The sequence below is a fragment of the Epinephelus lanceolatus genome, chromosome 23 (genome assembly GCF_041903045.1).
Source record: "Epinephelus lanceolatus isolate andai-2023 chromosome 23, ASM4190304v1, whole genome shotgun sequence".
Taxonomy (NCBI): domain Eukaryota; kingdom Metazoa; phylum Chordata; class Actinopteri; order Perciformes; family Serranidae; genus Epinephelus; species Epinephelus lanceolatus.
The window spans coordinates 23674887-23691083 of record NC_135756.1 but is presented as its reverse complement, the minus strand read 5'-3'; the positions used below and the strand labels follow the sequence as shown (position 1 = coordinate 23691083).

The following is a 16197-nucleotide window of genomic DNA, read 5'->3' as shown; positions in this document are numbered from 1 at the left end:
GAGACGAGGGGAATGTGATGCAGTGCCTGTCTGGCTATAGAACACATGGACAAACTGTGAGTACAGTGGGGTCTGGCTATTCAAACAAGACCAGAGACAAAATTTGGCTTTTTCGAGTGAGACTAAAACTGCTGTCAGGTGTCATAGTAACAGAAGAGGACAGAATCCATCTGTGGTAATGTCCAATTTGTGCAGACTTCTCTTGTTATGAAGCTAGCAGGCAATCCACTCAATACATATTGATATGCGCCCAGCAGCATTCAATTGAGGACAAGTAAAACATTAAACATTTGATTTCAGGGGCGTAATTCAGAGCTTCCTGTCTCCGGGCAAAGCTGCAAATGCTTTGATGTATGAATGAGAATGCGTTCTTGCTGGCTTTATATGCAGTTTGCATGTGCGTGAAGGTGCATGCTGGCACATCTGTCGGAGCTAAAGGTAATTATACACAATACATATGGAGCTGCTCTCCAGCTGGGAGTTAAAGCAAATGCACCCAAACACATGGCCCCAGCTTGACATTTCCTCTCTGCGTGAACTCTCGCTGACTCCCTGCAAAATGTCACAGCGCTGGGACCCACAGCGAACGTGTGAATGGGCACGCATGAGGGGAAATTGATCTGTTTGTCTCTCCTAACTCTTTATTGGGATGCTGATGGATGTGAATAATGCAGAATCTCAGGAGTGTGTTGATTAATTGATGTATGATTGATTGGATGGATGACTATGTACACTGGCTGCAAGCTGCGTGTGAGCGTAGTCATGTTCCAAGGGTTCTATGCTCCCAGGGTCCTATGTCCCTCAGCTCAATATCCTCTTGATATGACGCATTAAAGAGAGCTTTCAAGGGTTTTTTGTTCTCAGCAATGTTTCTCTCAAGGTCAAATGTTCAGTGTATGTTTCCATGGGTCCATATATTAAAATAACCCACATACAGCTCGGAGCCTACTGATGTTATTCTCCCTGAAACCTTCATCCTCAAATTTGTGAGCAAGACAGTTTTCTTCACTTTAGACATTGCTAATTCCAAAGTGGCTAAATTGATTTGTAGCACCTGAACTATATCTGGAATGTCCTTTTGATCTTTTGCAATCTTAACCGCAAAGCTAGCCTTGACCAGTCTCTTAAAATGTTAGTGTATAACAGGAGCATTGAACCCTGGGAACAAAGGAACATTGGACCCTGGTTACATGGGACCCTGGGACCCTTGGAACAATGGACCCTTGGGACATTGGAATATAGGACACTGGAAACATTTGACCTTCGGAACACAGGATACTGGACCCTGGGACAAATTACCCTGGTTACATAGGATACCTCAGCTTGGCCACACACTGATGAGGGCTAGGTTGTGCCAGAACCTAGAATAGAATAAAAACTTGTCTGCTCGTTGGTCATTCTGAAGTGCCTGCTTCTGCATCAGCTACTTGTTTCTAACACTTGTTCCTGCCCTTGCTGTGTAATGTTAAGCCTCACGCAAGCGAGCACGCTTCCTTCTGGATTGGAGTGCGCAAGCAGCACAATGGCCCGCTGGATGAATATTCATTAGATAACTTGTAGGTTAGGAATGATCCACAGGTTAATATGGGATTGGAAATCGCTCATTACATGCTGTGAAGTCGGATAATGCCTGAAGCAGATGCCGAGATCAAAATACACGAACATGTATGCATGGGCCTCCAGACACTCGGTCCCATTCCACATTAAGAGTGAGTTCAAAGCTATCTGGGGTGTTATGTCATTATCAACCCTTTCATACTGCATTTCTTCAGAACATCAAAGCAAACACAGTTCACTATCTGCATTCTACAATATGATCAGAACTATAATGCTCAAGAGGGAATATTAGAACAGATTTAACATCCCACTCTGACTAGAAGGGGATAGCTAAATGTCATTGATTTGTTTTACATACAAACAGCTTGAATGTTCCTCCATGTCCCTGAAATACACTGTCATGTTTAGATTATATCTGTTTATGCAATGTAAGCTACTTTACTGCATGCAACTGCTTTAGATTGGATGATTGCAGGAGATATGGTATTGTTTCCCTTTCTAGAGCACATTATGGGATCAAATGTTGAAATCCAATCTTAGATCGCCTTCTCCTTTAGTAAATAGACAATAATCTTCTATAGGATGCACTGTGAGAGGATCTGAGTTCACTGCATGCATCCATCCTGGGTCTATTTATAGTTTCAAATCTACTGAAGACTTGCTGTCTGGCCTGAAAAGCAGCCGGATCAGGTTTTTTTTTTTTTTTTTCTTTTCTCGAAAGCGAATCATAACATGAGCCATAAATGCTGACAACACTGACCGACAGAAGAGCCTGGTTTTTAGAAACTCTATGAGGCCGGGCATTTTTATGACTTTGGCCTCATCCCTTTTATTGCACTGTGAGCTAAATTTACTACATGGCCACTCTCTGTTTCCCAATCACATGCATTAATATCTGTCTGGCGCCCTGTTTTATTCCAGCGCACAGACGCCATGTGACACAATACTTTAAAGACAATATACAAGGCATGCCAATAAAGCAGAGCAAAAACAAGCCACAAAATAAACCGATGGGTTTTACTGGTATTGCTGCACACATGGATTTTTCTGTGGTTAAACACACACTGGGGAACCAGTGAGCTTATGGAAAAATGAGTAAGCCAAATAAAAGCATCAAACAAGCAGACGGTTGTTTAAATTGTATCTGGATTTATGTGTGTGCTTACGTGTGTCCACACTTCCTGTTGTTTGCATGTTCTGCTAAAGCTGGAGGATTCTGCTCTAATAAAACTATAATATTGGTTATAATGATTTTCATCGGATTCTGAAAAAATAAAAACTACCAGAGGGACGAAACTCAATTACCCACTTTATCAACCCCCACACGTAAGGAAAATCGATTTTGGACAAATTGTTTATGTGCAGTGAAAGTGATGAGATGACCATCAGGATATATATATATATATATATATATATATATTTTTTTTTTTTTTTAAAATACATATTTTTCCTGTTACCTATAACTAGATTGTTTGGCGTGAGTTGCCAAGTATTAGAGACATTGGCTGTAGAGATGTCTGCCTTCTCTCAAACATAATGGAACTAGATGGCACTCAGCTTGTGGTGCTCAAAGTGCAAAAAAAAAAAAATACATTTGAAAAACTCAACAGCAATGTCTTTTTCCAGAAATCATCACTTGGTTTCTCAAGATAATCCACAGACTTTGTTGTGAGCAGCTGTGTGTAGGAACTTTCTACCAAACTACACTCGGCAACCGTATCACCACACTGAAGGAAGCGTGCATCCACTAATTGATGAGAGGCTCATGCTGATGTCCTGAACATTAGCTGGCTCAGCTGTGTTAGGTGAGCTAGCAGTACATGCAAACTTCCTTCTGCACTTTGATGCAGCTGGCAGATTTAGTTTTGGCAGAAAGAAAATAGTTCTTATAGTCCTACTTGAAATGGCAAAATATCGGTGAAGATTCTCAGTCATCCAGATCATGGTAAGGGTAAGTGCTGTATCGTAGGCAACTGGACTTCATCTCTCATCCGAGAAGCTTCTTCAGTTCTGAAAAACTCAGTTCTTCTTCAGTACTCTAAACTGAAGAAGCTTCTTGGATAAGGGGCGAAATGTCTTCAAGAAACACAAGCAAGTCCAGTTGCCTACAATATAGCACTTAAGGTTCTTACATGAAACTGCTCGCAAAAAGGTTTTTGGATTATCTTGAGTAACTGGGTCATGATTTTTGGAAAGAGACATTGTATTGTAAATGTATTCATTTGGCACTTTGAGCACCACAAGTCGAGTGCCATCTACTTCCATTATATGAGAGAGAAGCCAGATACGGCTGATATCTCCAACACTTGGCAACTCACATCAAAACAATCTAGACTGATAAATAGCACTGCAGTTCACCACTTTTGCAGTGAATTGTATCTTTAAGATAAACAACCAGCTTCACTTTAAGAGCTTCAGTCACAAGGACTGAATCCTTAAGGATTTAAGGGGCTTTCTGTTGTACCTTGCTGCCTCCATGAGGCCCTTGGTGCTCTGTAGCTGCTTATGTTGCTTCCTGCCTTTGCGGGACCAGGGTTTGGGTGGAGTTGTTGTGATGTTGGTGGTGGTGGTGGTGGTGGTTGTAGGGTGGTGTTGGCAGATGGTTTTTGGCTGTCTGTCAAGGGGTCATCAATGCTCTCCATAGTGCAAGAGTGTCGAGGGGGACTCTTGTCGCGTCATAGAGCCTGGGGGAAGAGAGGGAGAGGGGAAGGCGGTATGGTTATCAAGCTCATTATGAGGATGCAGTGTTTTATTTTTAATGTTTTTCTTTTTTTTTCCAGATTTAGACACAGACACAGCACCATCACCATCACCACCATTATCAATTTGTCTCACGAAGGTGTCTTGATAATGTGCCTGCTTGGCTTTTTACAAACTGAATGAGCTGTTCTGTGGATATTAAATATAGAAGTGTGGAAGTAAAGCAGGGTCTGATTCTGTGTGAGCCCTCACTGAAGAAAAACACAAAGATGTCTTGTGTTTTTCCTGTGATTTTTTTAATGATCAGATTTGTTAAGCAATAAAGTGAAATAAAATGGCAATTAGATAAATCATTAACTAATTCTGTGTGCTTTGAAGTCGTGTCATTTTCTATACTCCTTTATCTATTTATTTTGCATCATAATCTTGTAAGCATGCCTTATTTTAGCATTATCTTCCCCCTTCATCTCTAACGGTCCATCCCTTTGGTCCAGACTAAAATATCTCAACAACTACTGGATGGATTGACACAAAATCCTGTACAGACATTCATGGTTTCCAGATGATGAACCTTCCTAATTTTAGTTATCCCTTGACTGTTCCTCTAGTGCCACCATAAAGTAAATGTTTTAATATTGTCTAATAATGTCAACATTCACCTACAAAATGACACTCTGATCAGCCCCCGCTCGCTTTGTGTTAAATGCTAATTGGCACATTTTTTACATGCTAACATGCAAAACTAGGATAATCAGCATGGTAAACATCATACTTTCCAAGCATGTTAGCACTGCAGATGTGCTTGCTTACTGAGCCACACCCAGCTCAAGGCACTGCTGTGCAAAAGTAAAGCCCATGAGTGTATTAGTGGCTATCAACAGGACCCAAAATGGTGCCTGTTGGTCATGCCCTTGACTCCTTGCTTGGCCCATAAGCTTCACACTGTGATGACAACACAGATTTTTAAATCCATTTTCTTGGCTTGTGGATAGTTTCAGAAATATAAAACCTCAGTGGATCAAAAAATCAGAATAGAAAAGTCGTAACTGAATGAACTTGTTTGCAGTTCAAGGTGTTCTGTCAACAGTTAGAGAGATGTCTCTTTTATAATAGCGGTCCATGAGGAAAATGCTTTTTGGGCTGCCGGGAATTTTTTTTTTTGCTACAATACCCAGGTGGCCACGGGGAAATATTGGAAGCAAGGCTGAGCTCTGTTCCTGTGGGCCTGGTATAGCCTTACAAAGCTGCTCACATGGCTGCAGACTCTTATTATGTTTTTAATTAGCATCACTGTCCAGTGTTAAGCGAAAAAATATCACATTTCTAATTTTTCCTCATGTAAAGAATTCAATGTAACTCTATGGCTTGACATCAGACAAAAAACACCAAATTATCTGGAAAAATGCATTGTTACAAAGCTGAAAAACAGTATTCTGTATTTACTCTTGTGTCCTTGTACTTGTGCATTTGTTGTTGCTTGCTTGTTAAAAGAAACCTGCAGCTCCTCTAACTGGGCGCAGCTTGCAGTTTGAGCACAAGCCGGCCATCACTCCTGGCTTTATTATGAAATCAATTACCTATTTTAGCCAAATGGAAATAGCAGGAATTCTGAAAATGGGCAGTGTAATACAGATAGGGTGCTGTAGCAGATGCTTTAGCTTTAAACAACACTGCTCACTGATCAATCCCACAAACTCCGAGGCTGTTAATTACAACCTAAAAGGCAGACTCTCATTTTCGTCTGTCCCTCTCTCTTGCTAACAGTCCCAATATCTCTTCCAAAATGGAGGATTTGATATTTTCCAAGCCGAGACAATGTGCTGACTTTGCTCCCTCTAGCTGGCAGACACAGTTAATGGTTAGCAGCAACAGGGTCTCTTTTTCTTCCCCCCTTTTCTCTTGGCCTGTCTGGGGTGGCCAAGCAGCTGTCTTCTTAGTGGTGATTCTGTTCAACCCACTGCTGGATGTGTCTAGAGGGCCCAGAGGGATCAATTACCAAGGCCGGTACCGACCCACAACCACAGGGGGGGGTAGGGGCATGGTGATGGTGAGGCTTTGGGGGATCCCATCAGGCCCATACTGAACCGGATCCACAGAGAGATGGAGAGAAAGAAACCGAGAGGAAGTGATGGGAGGAGGGGTGGGAGGCCCTCAGCACTTGCTTACAAACCCCAATCGAAAGAGCTTTTTCATACTCTGCCGAACACACGCTGTCATCTGCAGATGTATAAATGCGTAAATACTGTGGGAGCTTACAGGGAGACTCAGACTGGCCCGGGGATTGTCATGTGTATACTGCGCCCTTTGTAGAAAACGGCTGTTTGTGTGGGGATAAAAAGAGCCTTTATCTCTATGCATACAACGTACATACAGATCATATACTCACAAAGCACCTCCAGAGGGTATAAAATATGCATATACACAAGCTCGCAGTATCAAACATTGGACTTATGCTCATACATTTGTCCTTATCCTTACTCTTCTCCTACAAAGTCTTGATTACAGTAATCACAGTCTTTCTCTCAGGAGGTGCACATTCTGTTCATAGCGCTCTGTTCACAGCCTAAGTAGCCCAATCAGGACCGACCTAATGGAACGTATGATGAAGACCTAGTTATACATTTAAGGCTCTTTAGTCGTTTCAATAGTTCCTTTTTCTTCATTTTGAGTCACTGTTTCCTACAATGTCTGAAAATGATGGTGCACTGTAACGCTACATGTGAAAAGTACAGCTCTCAACAAGACTAGTAGATGCATTCAACACTAGACTTAGAGCAGTAGGGCTGGGGGATATGGACAAAAAATCATATCTCGATATTTACAGGCTGTCTTGCGATACACGATATGTATCTCGGTATTTTTTACAAAATGGACTACATGTTTTCAGTTGCAAGTCAAAGCCACCTTCGAGATGTTAGCAGCACTTTTATAAAAAAAAAAAACAGACTGTGATCAAAATAAAATGCAAAGACAGGATTGTTTCCCCTGTTTAAAAGAAATATACAGCTGCACAACATGTTTATTAAAATGATTTAAAATAGATAGCATGGCTATGCTTTAACTTTTTGCACATAGCACTGGAGCTACAGAGGTTTAAAGGTTTGCAGCACAGGACACAAAACTATAACATCAGTATAAAAGTATAAAGTAGTATGTGTGCTACTGCGGTCATTTTATTTATCTCACAGACTGATGGAGCGTAGCACGTGTAACATATAGACCAATGTTGCACTGTAGACTTAGGGCCCGTCCCAATACCCCTCCTTGGCCCTACCCCTAGATTTGTGCATTCCCGTGAGGGTTAGGGGTGTCCCAATTCCTTTTTGGGTGTAGGGGGCATAACGAGGGATAGTGGGTATGAAACTAACCCTTCGGAGCGAGAGATTTCAGATGCTGATGTGCCAGTGAGGGGTAGACGTCGCCATGGCTACCACCACCGAGCAAGAGACGGGGAAAAAAGTTTTTATTGCTATTCACAATGTCTGGATTGGAGTTGACAGAAAGCTAGCCAGCTAGCTAACATTACCGTCGTCATGTTGCTTGTTAGCTAGCTAGCTAGCTAGCTCGCACTATCTTGTGTCTGTCATCTGTCCTGTTCTGCAAAATTTTCGGATTTTTCACATTATGATAACACGTCAGCTAGTATAACTATGCTGCCTCGTAATGTTAGGTGGTTAGCTAGCTAGCCAGCTAGCAGAAGTCCCCTGTCGTACATATCATTTCGTCGTCTGTCATTCATCAAATGAAGCATGATGAATACAGCAAACACAGTCGGTAGGATGAACTCAACTGGAGACTCCATTGTAGATGCCGGTTGGAAATGTAGATTGCTCACGACTTCCTGTTTAAAATAGTTACATATGCGTGAACGTAACCGACACAGTGACGTAGTGAGTGGTGTCCAAATTCCTAGGGAAAGATTTCAACCCCTACCCCTCGTTGCTTCATTTCGAGAGCCAAGGGGTAGTGAGCAAGGGCTAGGGTAGGGCCAAGGGCTAAGGGGTAGTAGACAAGGGGGGGGGGGGGGGGGGTATTGGGATTGGTGTTGCCTAAATTTATTTCTTGCTCAAAAATATATAGATATATCGTACATAGTGGTAATATTGCCCGGCCCTAGGGTGCAGGGGACATGTACCTCTCAATATTTAGGTAATGTGCATTTGTCCCGACCAATAAAACATTAAAGTAGCCAGACTTTTATTCTGATGAAATAAAAGACATTTCCTCCACAAATTGATGCATAAAATTTCCTGAGGGAGGACCCTAAACCCCTCCCTTTCATATGTGTCTCCCACAATGTTTTTTGACTATATTTCAGGATAACAAATGCTCTTTTTGCTGTATAGATAATTTGAAAACCTTGGCTACAGCATGTGTATTAGACGCCATGCCAACAGCATGGCATCAGCAGGAAAAAAATATCTTGACAGTTCTTTCCTGCAGTTGGAGTCTGTGCAATTATAACTTAGTGAGAGAAAAAAAAAACTTCTTTTGAAAGGAGTTAACCAGCACTGAAAGGCTCAACAACAGGAGCCACTGTTTGATGCACACCGGCTGACTTAAATGATGTTTTACGATGCTGTACATCTGACTGGCCCAAATCTCTTTGTCTGTCTTTCACTCACACTGCTCTTTTCTTCCCTCACACTGCTTTCTCTGCCTCTTTTTTTTTAAATAGTTCATCTTATCGGGCTGTCACAAAAGCCGCCAAGATAACCCGAGGTGATTTCGTTTTCTCCTCTAATGGCGCACTCACTCTGCCTCTTTCTCGCTGAGCTCCCCGCGTCGGCACATGCAGAGAGAGATAGCTCCTTGCACCGTTTCATCTGCCAGTCTAAAATGGTGGAGGGCACAATGCAGAGCATCCTCCTCTCTGGAGGGAGACGGCAGTAAGCCTTTCACTGAGAGACGGAGGTATAGGAGATGACTGCTGAGACTACATATCGCTTTGCCAAAAGAGAGTGCTTTGGAAGGCAGCAAAGGCAGCATTTGACTGTCGTAACTGTGTGATAAAATGTAAATTCAAATCATTTAGTGTCATGGAGGGAGGAAAGTGTAATGGGCGTGGGGAATTAACCCCTAGTTGCTGTGTAAAAGTGTTGAGTTTTCCAGGGATCATGGCATATTGTGTCATCGAGATGCTGCGACTCTTTCAACACTGACATAAATTAGTTGATCCAACATGCAAGTGTTGCACCAGAGATCGTAAACCAGCACAGTATCTTACTTTTTATCTCAAGTTGTTTGCACTTCAAATTATTTTGCAGCTTTGGCACCAGAGAAAACTGAAAGTCGATGTCATACAAATCAGTTTTCAAGTCTTTTTAACTTCCAATTTATGATAGATTATACATTCAGTCCAAACGACAACTGCCCTACCTGCCCCTCTAAGTTTGTTTTGCTTGCGTTCAGTTCTAGGGTGGCATATATGCACTTTTGCCACTGGAAATTTGGTGTGTTTTTAGAAACGGTATGTATTCAATTTTACACAGAAGTAAACAGCAGCAGGCTTCTCATTTCTGGCCAATGATGATAATTTTGTCAGCTGATTTCATAAGTTTTAGTTTTAGTGTAAGCTAATTAAAACATTAAAACTATGAGTTGTCTAAAACAGTGGTTCCCAACCTTCTTTCATGCCAAGGACCCCTAAAGGATACAAATCAGCTCATGGATGCCCATTTGATTGAGATTTTCCTTCGGGGACTTTAATCTTACACAATTTTTGTTGTTAAACATACACATAAAACTAATAATAGATGCAGTTCAAAAACAAGCAGCAATTTGTCCATAAAATCTTCCGTAATACACAATAAAGGTTAATAAAATAATGAGACAAAAATCATAGTTATAAATATGCAAAAGTTTCAATATATGTGTCACTGTTAAATCAGACCAAATATTTTCAGGCGAGATTGGCTCTAGAACCCATGGTGGTCAGGCGGGCAGATGATGATGTGAGCTGGACTGCAGAAGAGGATCTGAGAGTTTGGGAGGGTGTATAGATATGAAGGAGTTCTCATTTATAAAACAGTGTGTAGGATCCATATTATCAATGTACATGCAGACAAAAGGCAAAATTGGCGTGCGCCAAAAAATATTCGACAATTTCTACAATCAGGCTTCCACCTCACCATCTCCATTGCCAATTCCCTGCCTCCCAAATGTTCGTAATCATGGGTCAAAGTCTCTTCCATCAAGTCTGCTTTCACAGATCACAACTTTTGCATGGGAAGTGGTGTACGCTACTTTCAGGCCTCGTACGCAATGTTTATCAATGAGACAACAGAATTCTACAGTTGTCAACTACAGTTAAAGAGATGAACATGGAGAAAGTGAAACCTTCGATCAGAATATTCAGTCTTATGACTCTCACTTACACTGGGCTCACTTTTTAAAAATATTTCGATTTTGATTTAATGAAAATAAACTATTCCCGAATTTTTTGGGGGGACCATGGAGGGTCCCTGGACCACTGATTGAGAACCACTGGTCTAAAACAATGTTTTCAAATCCATATCAGTCCTACATAATTCCGAAAATACTTACTATCACTAAATTGTAAGCACAAGTTATCAAAAAAAACAGTTCAGTGCAAAGAATGCCGTCTTGGTGGTACTGCACGATGACAAAAAAATTGTTTGCCATGAATGAAATGATGAATTCTAAACATTTGATACGTAGCATTTCAGTTACAAGGTTGTTGTTGAAAGGTGCTGTATGTAACTCTGGAGAAAGACAGCTGATTGTTGAGTCTTGCTCCCAGGTTGTCACATACCAACTCTTTGGGTGTGTAATTGGACTGAACCACCAACCCAAAGAGTTGGTATGTGACAACCTGGGAACAAGACTAAACAATCAACTATTTCTCTTTATATAGGAGGGTACTTGGCTACAAAAAAAATATTCAAATGGGGCACATCACTGAAAAACTTTAAGAAGCACCGGTCTAAAAATACCATCTTTCATCTTTTTGTCTTACCAGCTAACTCATTTTAAACATGAACCTTGTAAAGGCTTTTTAATTACCCACAAGTACAGTATGATGTCAGGCTATAAGACTGAAGCTCTAAAGCTACATGTCACAGGCAAATGATCCAAGTAGAAGCTTTGTCTGTGTCTAGTTTAGAGCTAATTTGCAGTAGTATTACGACACAATACCACTAATTAAAATGCATGATCAGAAGGTTTTCTATAGAAAAATATAGCTAGACAGCCAACACAGTGATGAGATCTATGCTTTAATGTTTATATTTTGCCTCATCTTTAAAAGAGAAAAGGGACCTAGTCAGGGTGGGCTTTAGTGAATGGTCAATTGCCAGAACAATTGAACATTTGGTTACATCAGTTACGTTGAGACACATCTCTCAGGCCAGTATTTCTCTTAGTGATTATTAATCATCTTTATGCCCATATGGGTTGCCATAAAGCATGCTTCTTGGCAGACATCTGCTTTTATGTACTCAGGTAAAACAAGAAAAGAAAATAAAGTGGTTACTGATGGACATGCAGTTGAGTGTCCATGTGCGTTTTATTGTTCCATTAATACAGTTAAGTGAACACAAGGAGCTCATTTATAGTCTCGGAGCTTGATATGGTTCATCTGAGGGATTCCATTTTCTGTTAGGTCAACTCTTTAGAGGAGAAACTTGTATTGGCGAGACTCTTGATGCTGAAATAAATTAAGTGCCGCGGCTTCACAAGTGCACCTCCGTTTGATATGTGTCCTTTTTCAGCCGCGCTGCTAATAAAAGTAACCTCGCTCAAAACATCACTGTCAACAATAAGCAATGTACATATCAATCTTCATATGTTTCTTCTGGAGTCAGCCAGTGAAAAAATCCATATTGTGTTTTTTATTGGCAGGTACAACGTGTACTCTACAAAGCAGGGTCAGACTAAGATAAATGCACGGCAAGGGGGAAGGAGAGAAGGAAAGTAAAAGTGAGAGACGGGGAGGAGGAAAATGTGAAAAAACAGAGCAAAAGTGAAAAAGACGGAGGAGTCAAACAGGGAGAAAACAAGTATGCGAGGAAGTTATTTTTAAAACAGAAGCACATGAAATGGTGGCCGCTGAGAGGTTGAGGGAAAACGCACAGCATATATCTAATCCGCCTTGCCACTCATACCGAGCAACGTTGCAAGGTAAAGGTAGAGGAGAGGTCAGCGGTGCCATCCTGAACAACAATCTCCCTCTGTTTGACAGAGAAAACACAAACTCTCAAACATTTGACCAATACACGCAAACCGCCTCCTGACATTTGTCCAAAATAGCCCTTTATGGGGCTATGGGGCTGAGTCAGATTGACTTGGCTTAGTCAAATGCCCCGAGGGACGTGTCTGTTTGTCTGCATTGATGTTTTCGCACAAACACCTGACGGACAGGTCGGACATGCTCAGTGGACTGTGCACAGCCCAGGGGTCATCCTAAGGCGATATTGGGGCTGCAGTTTGGGTTTAACCTTGAAAAGCCTTAGGGAAGCAGCCATTTGTTCAAAGTTAACCAGAGGGAGGCTGAGGAGTAAATTGTTTGTTTTTCGTTTTGCCCGTCATTCTCCCTTGGGTCAGCAGATAACAAGAGGTTTATGTAATTTTTCCCTTTGGAGATTCGGCCTTAACCTTTAATGCATTTTAGGCAATTTTCAGTTACATGCATGGTTATGAAGTAAAAATCTTCCAGACGTTTCCTCGACTCGCCAGAGATGAAAGGGAGCAGTCGCATTAGGCCAGTTCATCCATCACATGAATGAATACTTTCAGATGAATTTTAAACAATGACCCCGAGTCTGCTTGTTGCCAGATATTAGAATCCTTGACAGTGAAAGCTGCTTAAACACGCACTCACACACACACTCATGCATGTGGACAGGCACAGATGAGTGCACATAGCTGTCCAGCCATTTGACTAGCTGTCACCAAGCTTAAAGTAGCCAATGAAGCAAGCAAGAAATACCTGTCACGTCTCACATATTGTCAGCGTAAGCCGGTGAGAGGTACATTGACTGACGTCCTAAGCAGGATATGAAATGTGCATGTAGGCCAAAGCGTACAGGGCCACCGTTTGCAGCAAAGCAGGGACTCATATTCAAAACTATGAATGTATAAACAGTAGAGAACAGCAGTAAGAGCATGTTAACATACACGTAAGAATGCACATGCATCTATTAGCCTACAAATGACCGCCACATTTACATACTCAACCCACCCCAACACATACAAGCAGTTATATCTGCCAAATATAACAAATGGATCCAGCTATATGTTGCCTATGAGTGTGTGTGGGGGGCTATCTGCCTGCCCAGGTAACAAATTACATAGTAGGTGGAACATGTCACAGCTGTCACCTCAGTCTCCACAACCAGGTATATTCAGGTTGGTGTCAGGCCGCTGAGAGACTCACACCACAGTAAGAGCACGGAGGCAGCAGCTGACTGATAACAAACCATATCATCTGGGTTCAGTGTGTGCATCTGCTGCGTGTTTGTATTTATGTGTGTGTTTGTCTTTCAGCAGGAAAGCATAAACAAGTTAGTCAGCTGATGACTAAATCATGACAGATGCATTAATGATGCCCCACCGGTCCTCAGTGTTCACCCATTGACATTCACAGATAGGGCAGCTGTGTTGTGTGTGTGTGTTGTGTAACACGTTTCTCAACCGAGACCTCTTTAATTGCTACAGTATAGACTGCGCATGCATACAGGCGGGAGAGCAACAGTGTTTACGTCTCTTGTAAAGCAGTAGGAGGATGTAAGGGGGTTTGAAGGTGTGTGTGTGTGTGTGTGTGTGTGTGTGTGTGTGTGTGTGTGTGTTGGGGTTGAAGTGGAGAGGAGGAGGCTGGGAGAGCTGGAGATAGGGTTTGAAGGACGGGCGGTTGAATGGATGGGCGGCATCTTAGCGAATACAAGTGGTGGCTCCCCATCTGCTGCCATCATTAACATTAAGAGCGTCCCTAATTCAAGCTAATTGCTGGTGACGAGGAAGTAAACAAACCGCGTACGGTTTGAGGAGATGAGCTGGAGACGAGGAGGGCGGGAGGGGAACATTTTCAAGGGATTGTGAAGTGAATGCTCAACTGGTTTCCTTAATGCCATCAGTGTACTTGTGGCTGACAGTGTGCAGGCTGGCTTTAAGTACAGTAATATGGCAGCAGTTGGAGCTGGTGCTGAAAGGTGCTAACAAAACAATGGGTATTTTTTTGTATCACAAAAGAATCTCTTGAGGAAGTTGTTTAAAGCTGCACCAGCCAATACTTTAATACTAACAATGGGTCAAACGACTGTGTAATATAAAAAGGGTGACTCTATTGTTACCCTCATTCAATGGGGAATTTTAGCATCTTTCAGCTATTTGTTTTGGTTTACTGCCACATTGATCAGTGAAACTCAGAAAAACCCATATACCCTTCCTGGCCAGCCACATAGAGTTCATATAAAGATGGACAACATGTCTCCACTTCCTCCCACGGTACAAAAATGAGGTCAAAATGTGGGGGCAACCATCTTGCGCTGGTGATGTCATTTAAAGATAGACTCTGCGCAATAGTGATCAGGAAGTGGAGCCACAACATTTAGTTCCTGCCCCTACAAGCATCCAACCCACTGATTGTGAGCACACTGATTGGCACACACAGCTGTCAATCATGATGTCACACCTCTTTTTAGCATCAACTATATAATTACAAACAAACTTGTTAGAAAAATGAGCACAAGTAAAAAAAACATCAGCTCTATATTGCAGCCAGCCATCAGGGGGTGATTGAGATTTTTTGGTTTTACTTTTAGGGAGTTGTCACATTGTCCGTGCAGTACTTAGCTAGCACCAAAGTGCAGACAGAAAGATATCAAGCTGATCATCATAGGAAAACATTTAGCAGGGTTGGGTCTTGGTGGAGACCAAAAATAGAGCTAAAAGAGAGGTGAATATTGAAGAGCATTGAATGGCCACAATCATGAATCCAAATGAATGCAGAAGTTGTACTGTGTCTGCTTTGCTGTGTGTAAACAAGCAAGTGTTGGCTAATTTGTTTGCCATATCAACGTCAGATGATGATAATCAGTGAAAGCCAGCAATTGGACTCAGTGATGTCAACGTAGCAATATCTACGTACATTTACTGCCATTAGCTAACATTCACCAGCATAAGCTACTGGTCACATCAGAGCAAGTAAGGCTGTAACAGCAAAACCACTGACTGAATTGAACTGAGTAATTATTGCTTACAATTATAATATTAACCAAAAAATCAAATGCAACACTTTTTTTGCCCCATTTTTCACAGTTTGAAGTTAAGTTTTTTTTTTGCACACAAAAGACTTAGTTCTCAAATCTGCTTGCTAATTTTTTTTAAAATTAGTTTTAGTGAGCACTTCGTCTTTTCTAACACAATCTATCAGGATGCTGATTAAAAAGCATGATTAGTACACAGGTGTCCCTTGGGATTGTCACAATAAAACGCCACTCTAAAATGTTTGATCACACAATAAAATGCCACAGATGTCTTAAGTTTTGATGGAGCGTGACATTGGCATGCTGACTGCAAGAATATCCACCAGAGTTGTTGCCCATTAACTTAATATTTATTTCACTACCATAAGATGTCTCCGATGTAATTTCCATGAATTTGGCACTACATCCAACCGACCTCACAGCCACAGACTACATGTAACCACATTAGCTCAGAACCTCCACATCCACATCTTCACCTACAAGATCGTCTGAGACCAGCCACCCGAACAGCTGATGCAGCAATTGGTTTGAACAACTGAACACTCATCGTCCTCACCAGGGTCTTGTTTGTCATCATAACCAACTTGAGTGGGCAACTGCTTACCATTAATGGGTTCTGCCACTTTGGAGAAGTGTTTGCTTCACAGATGAATCCCAGTTTACACTGTACCGGCCTTGTGCTGCCAGCATACTCACCAGAAATGTCACCCATTGA

At 41.7% G+C, this 16197-nt stretch overlaps 1 protein-coding gene across 4 annotated transcripts in view; it reads right to left on the bottom strand.

The window, feature by feature from the left end:
• The window catches only part of LOC117249255 (chemokine-like protein TAFA-5), a 222668-nt gene that overhangs the window by 4452 nt on the left and 202019 nt on the right, over window positions 1-16197 (bottom strand). For 2 of the 4 annotated variants that reach the window (XM_033614777.2, XM_033614779.2), the window contains exon 4: window positions 4022-4241. The exons of the other annotated variants lie outside the window; for them this stretch is intronic. In XM_033614777.2, coding sequence (XP_033470668.1) covers window positions 4233-4241 — 9 coding nt within the window. In that variant the 3' untranslated portion in view covers window positions 4022-4232. The remainder of the gene's footprint in view (window positions 1-4021; window positions 4242-16197) is intronic. 4 annotated transcript variants of the gene reach the window in all.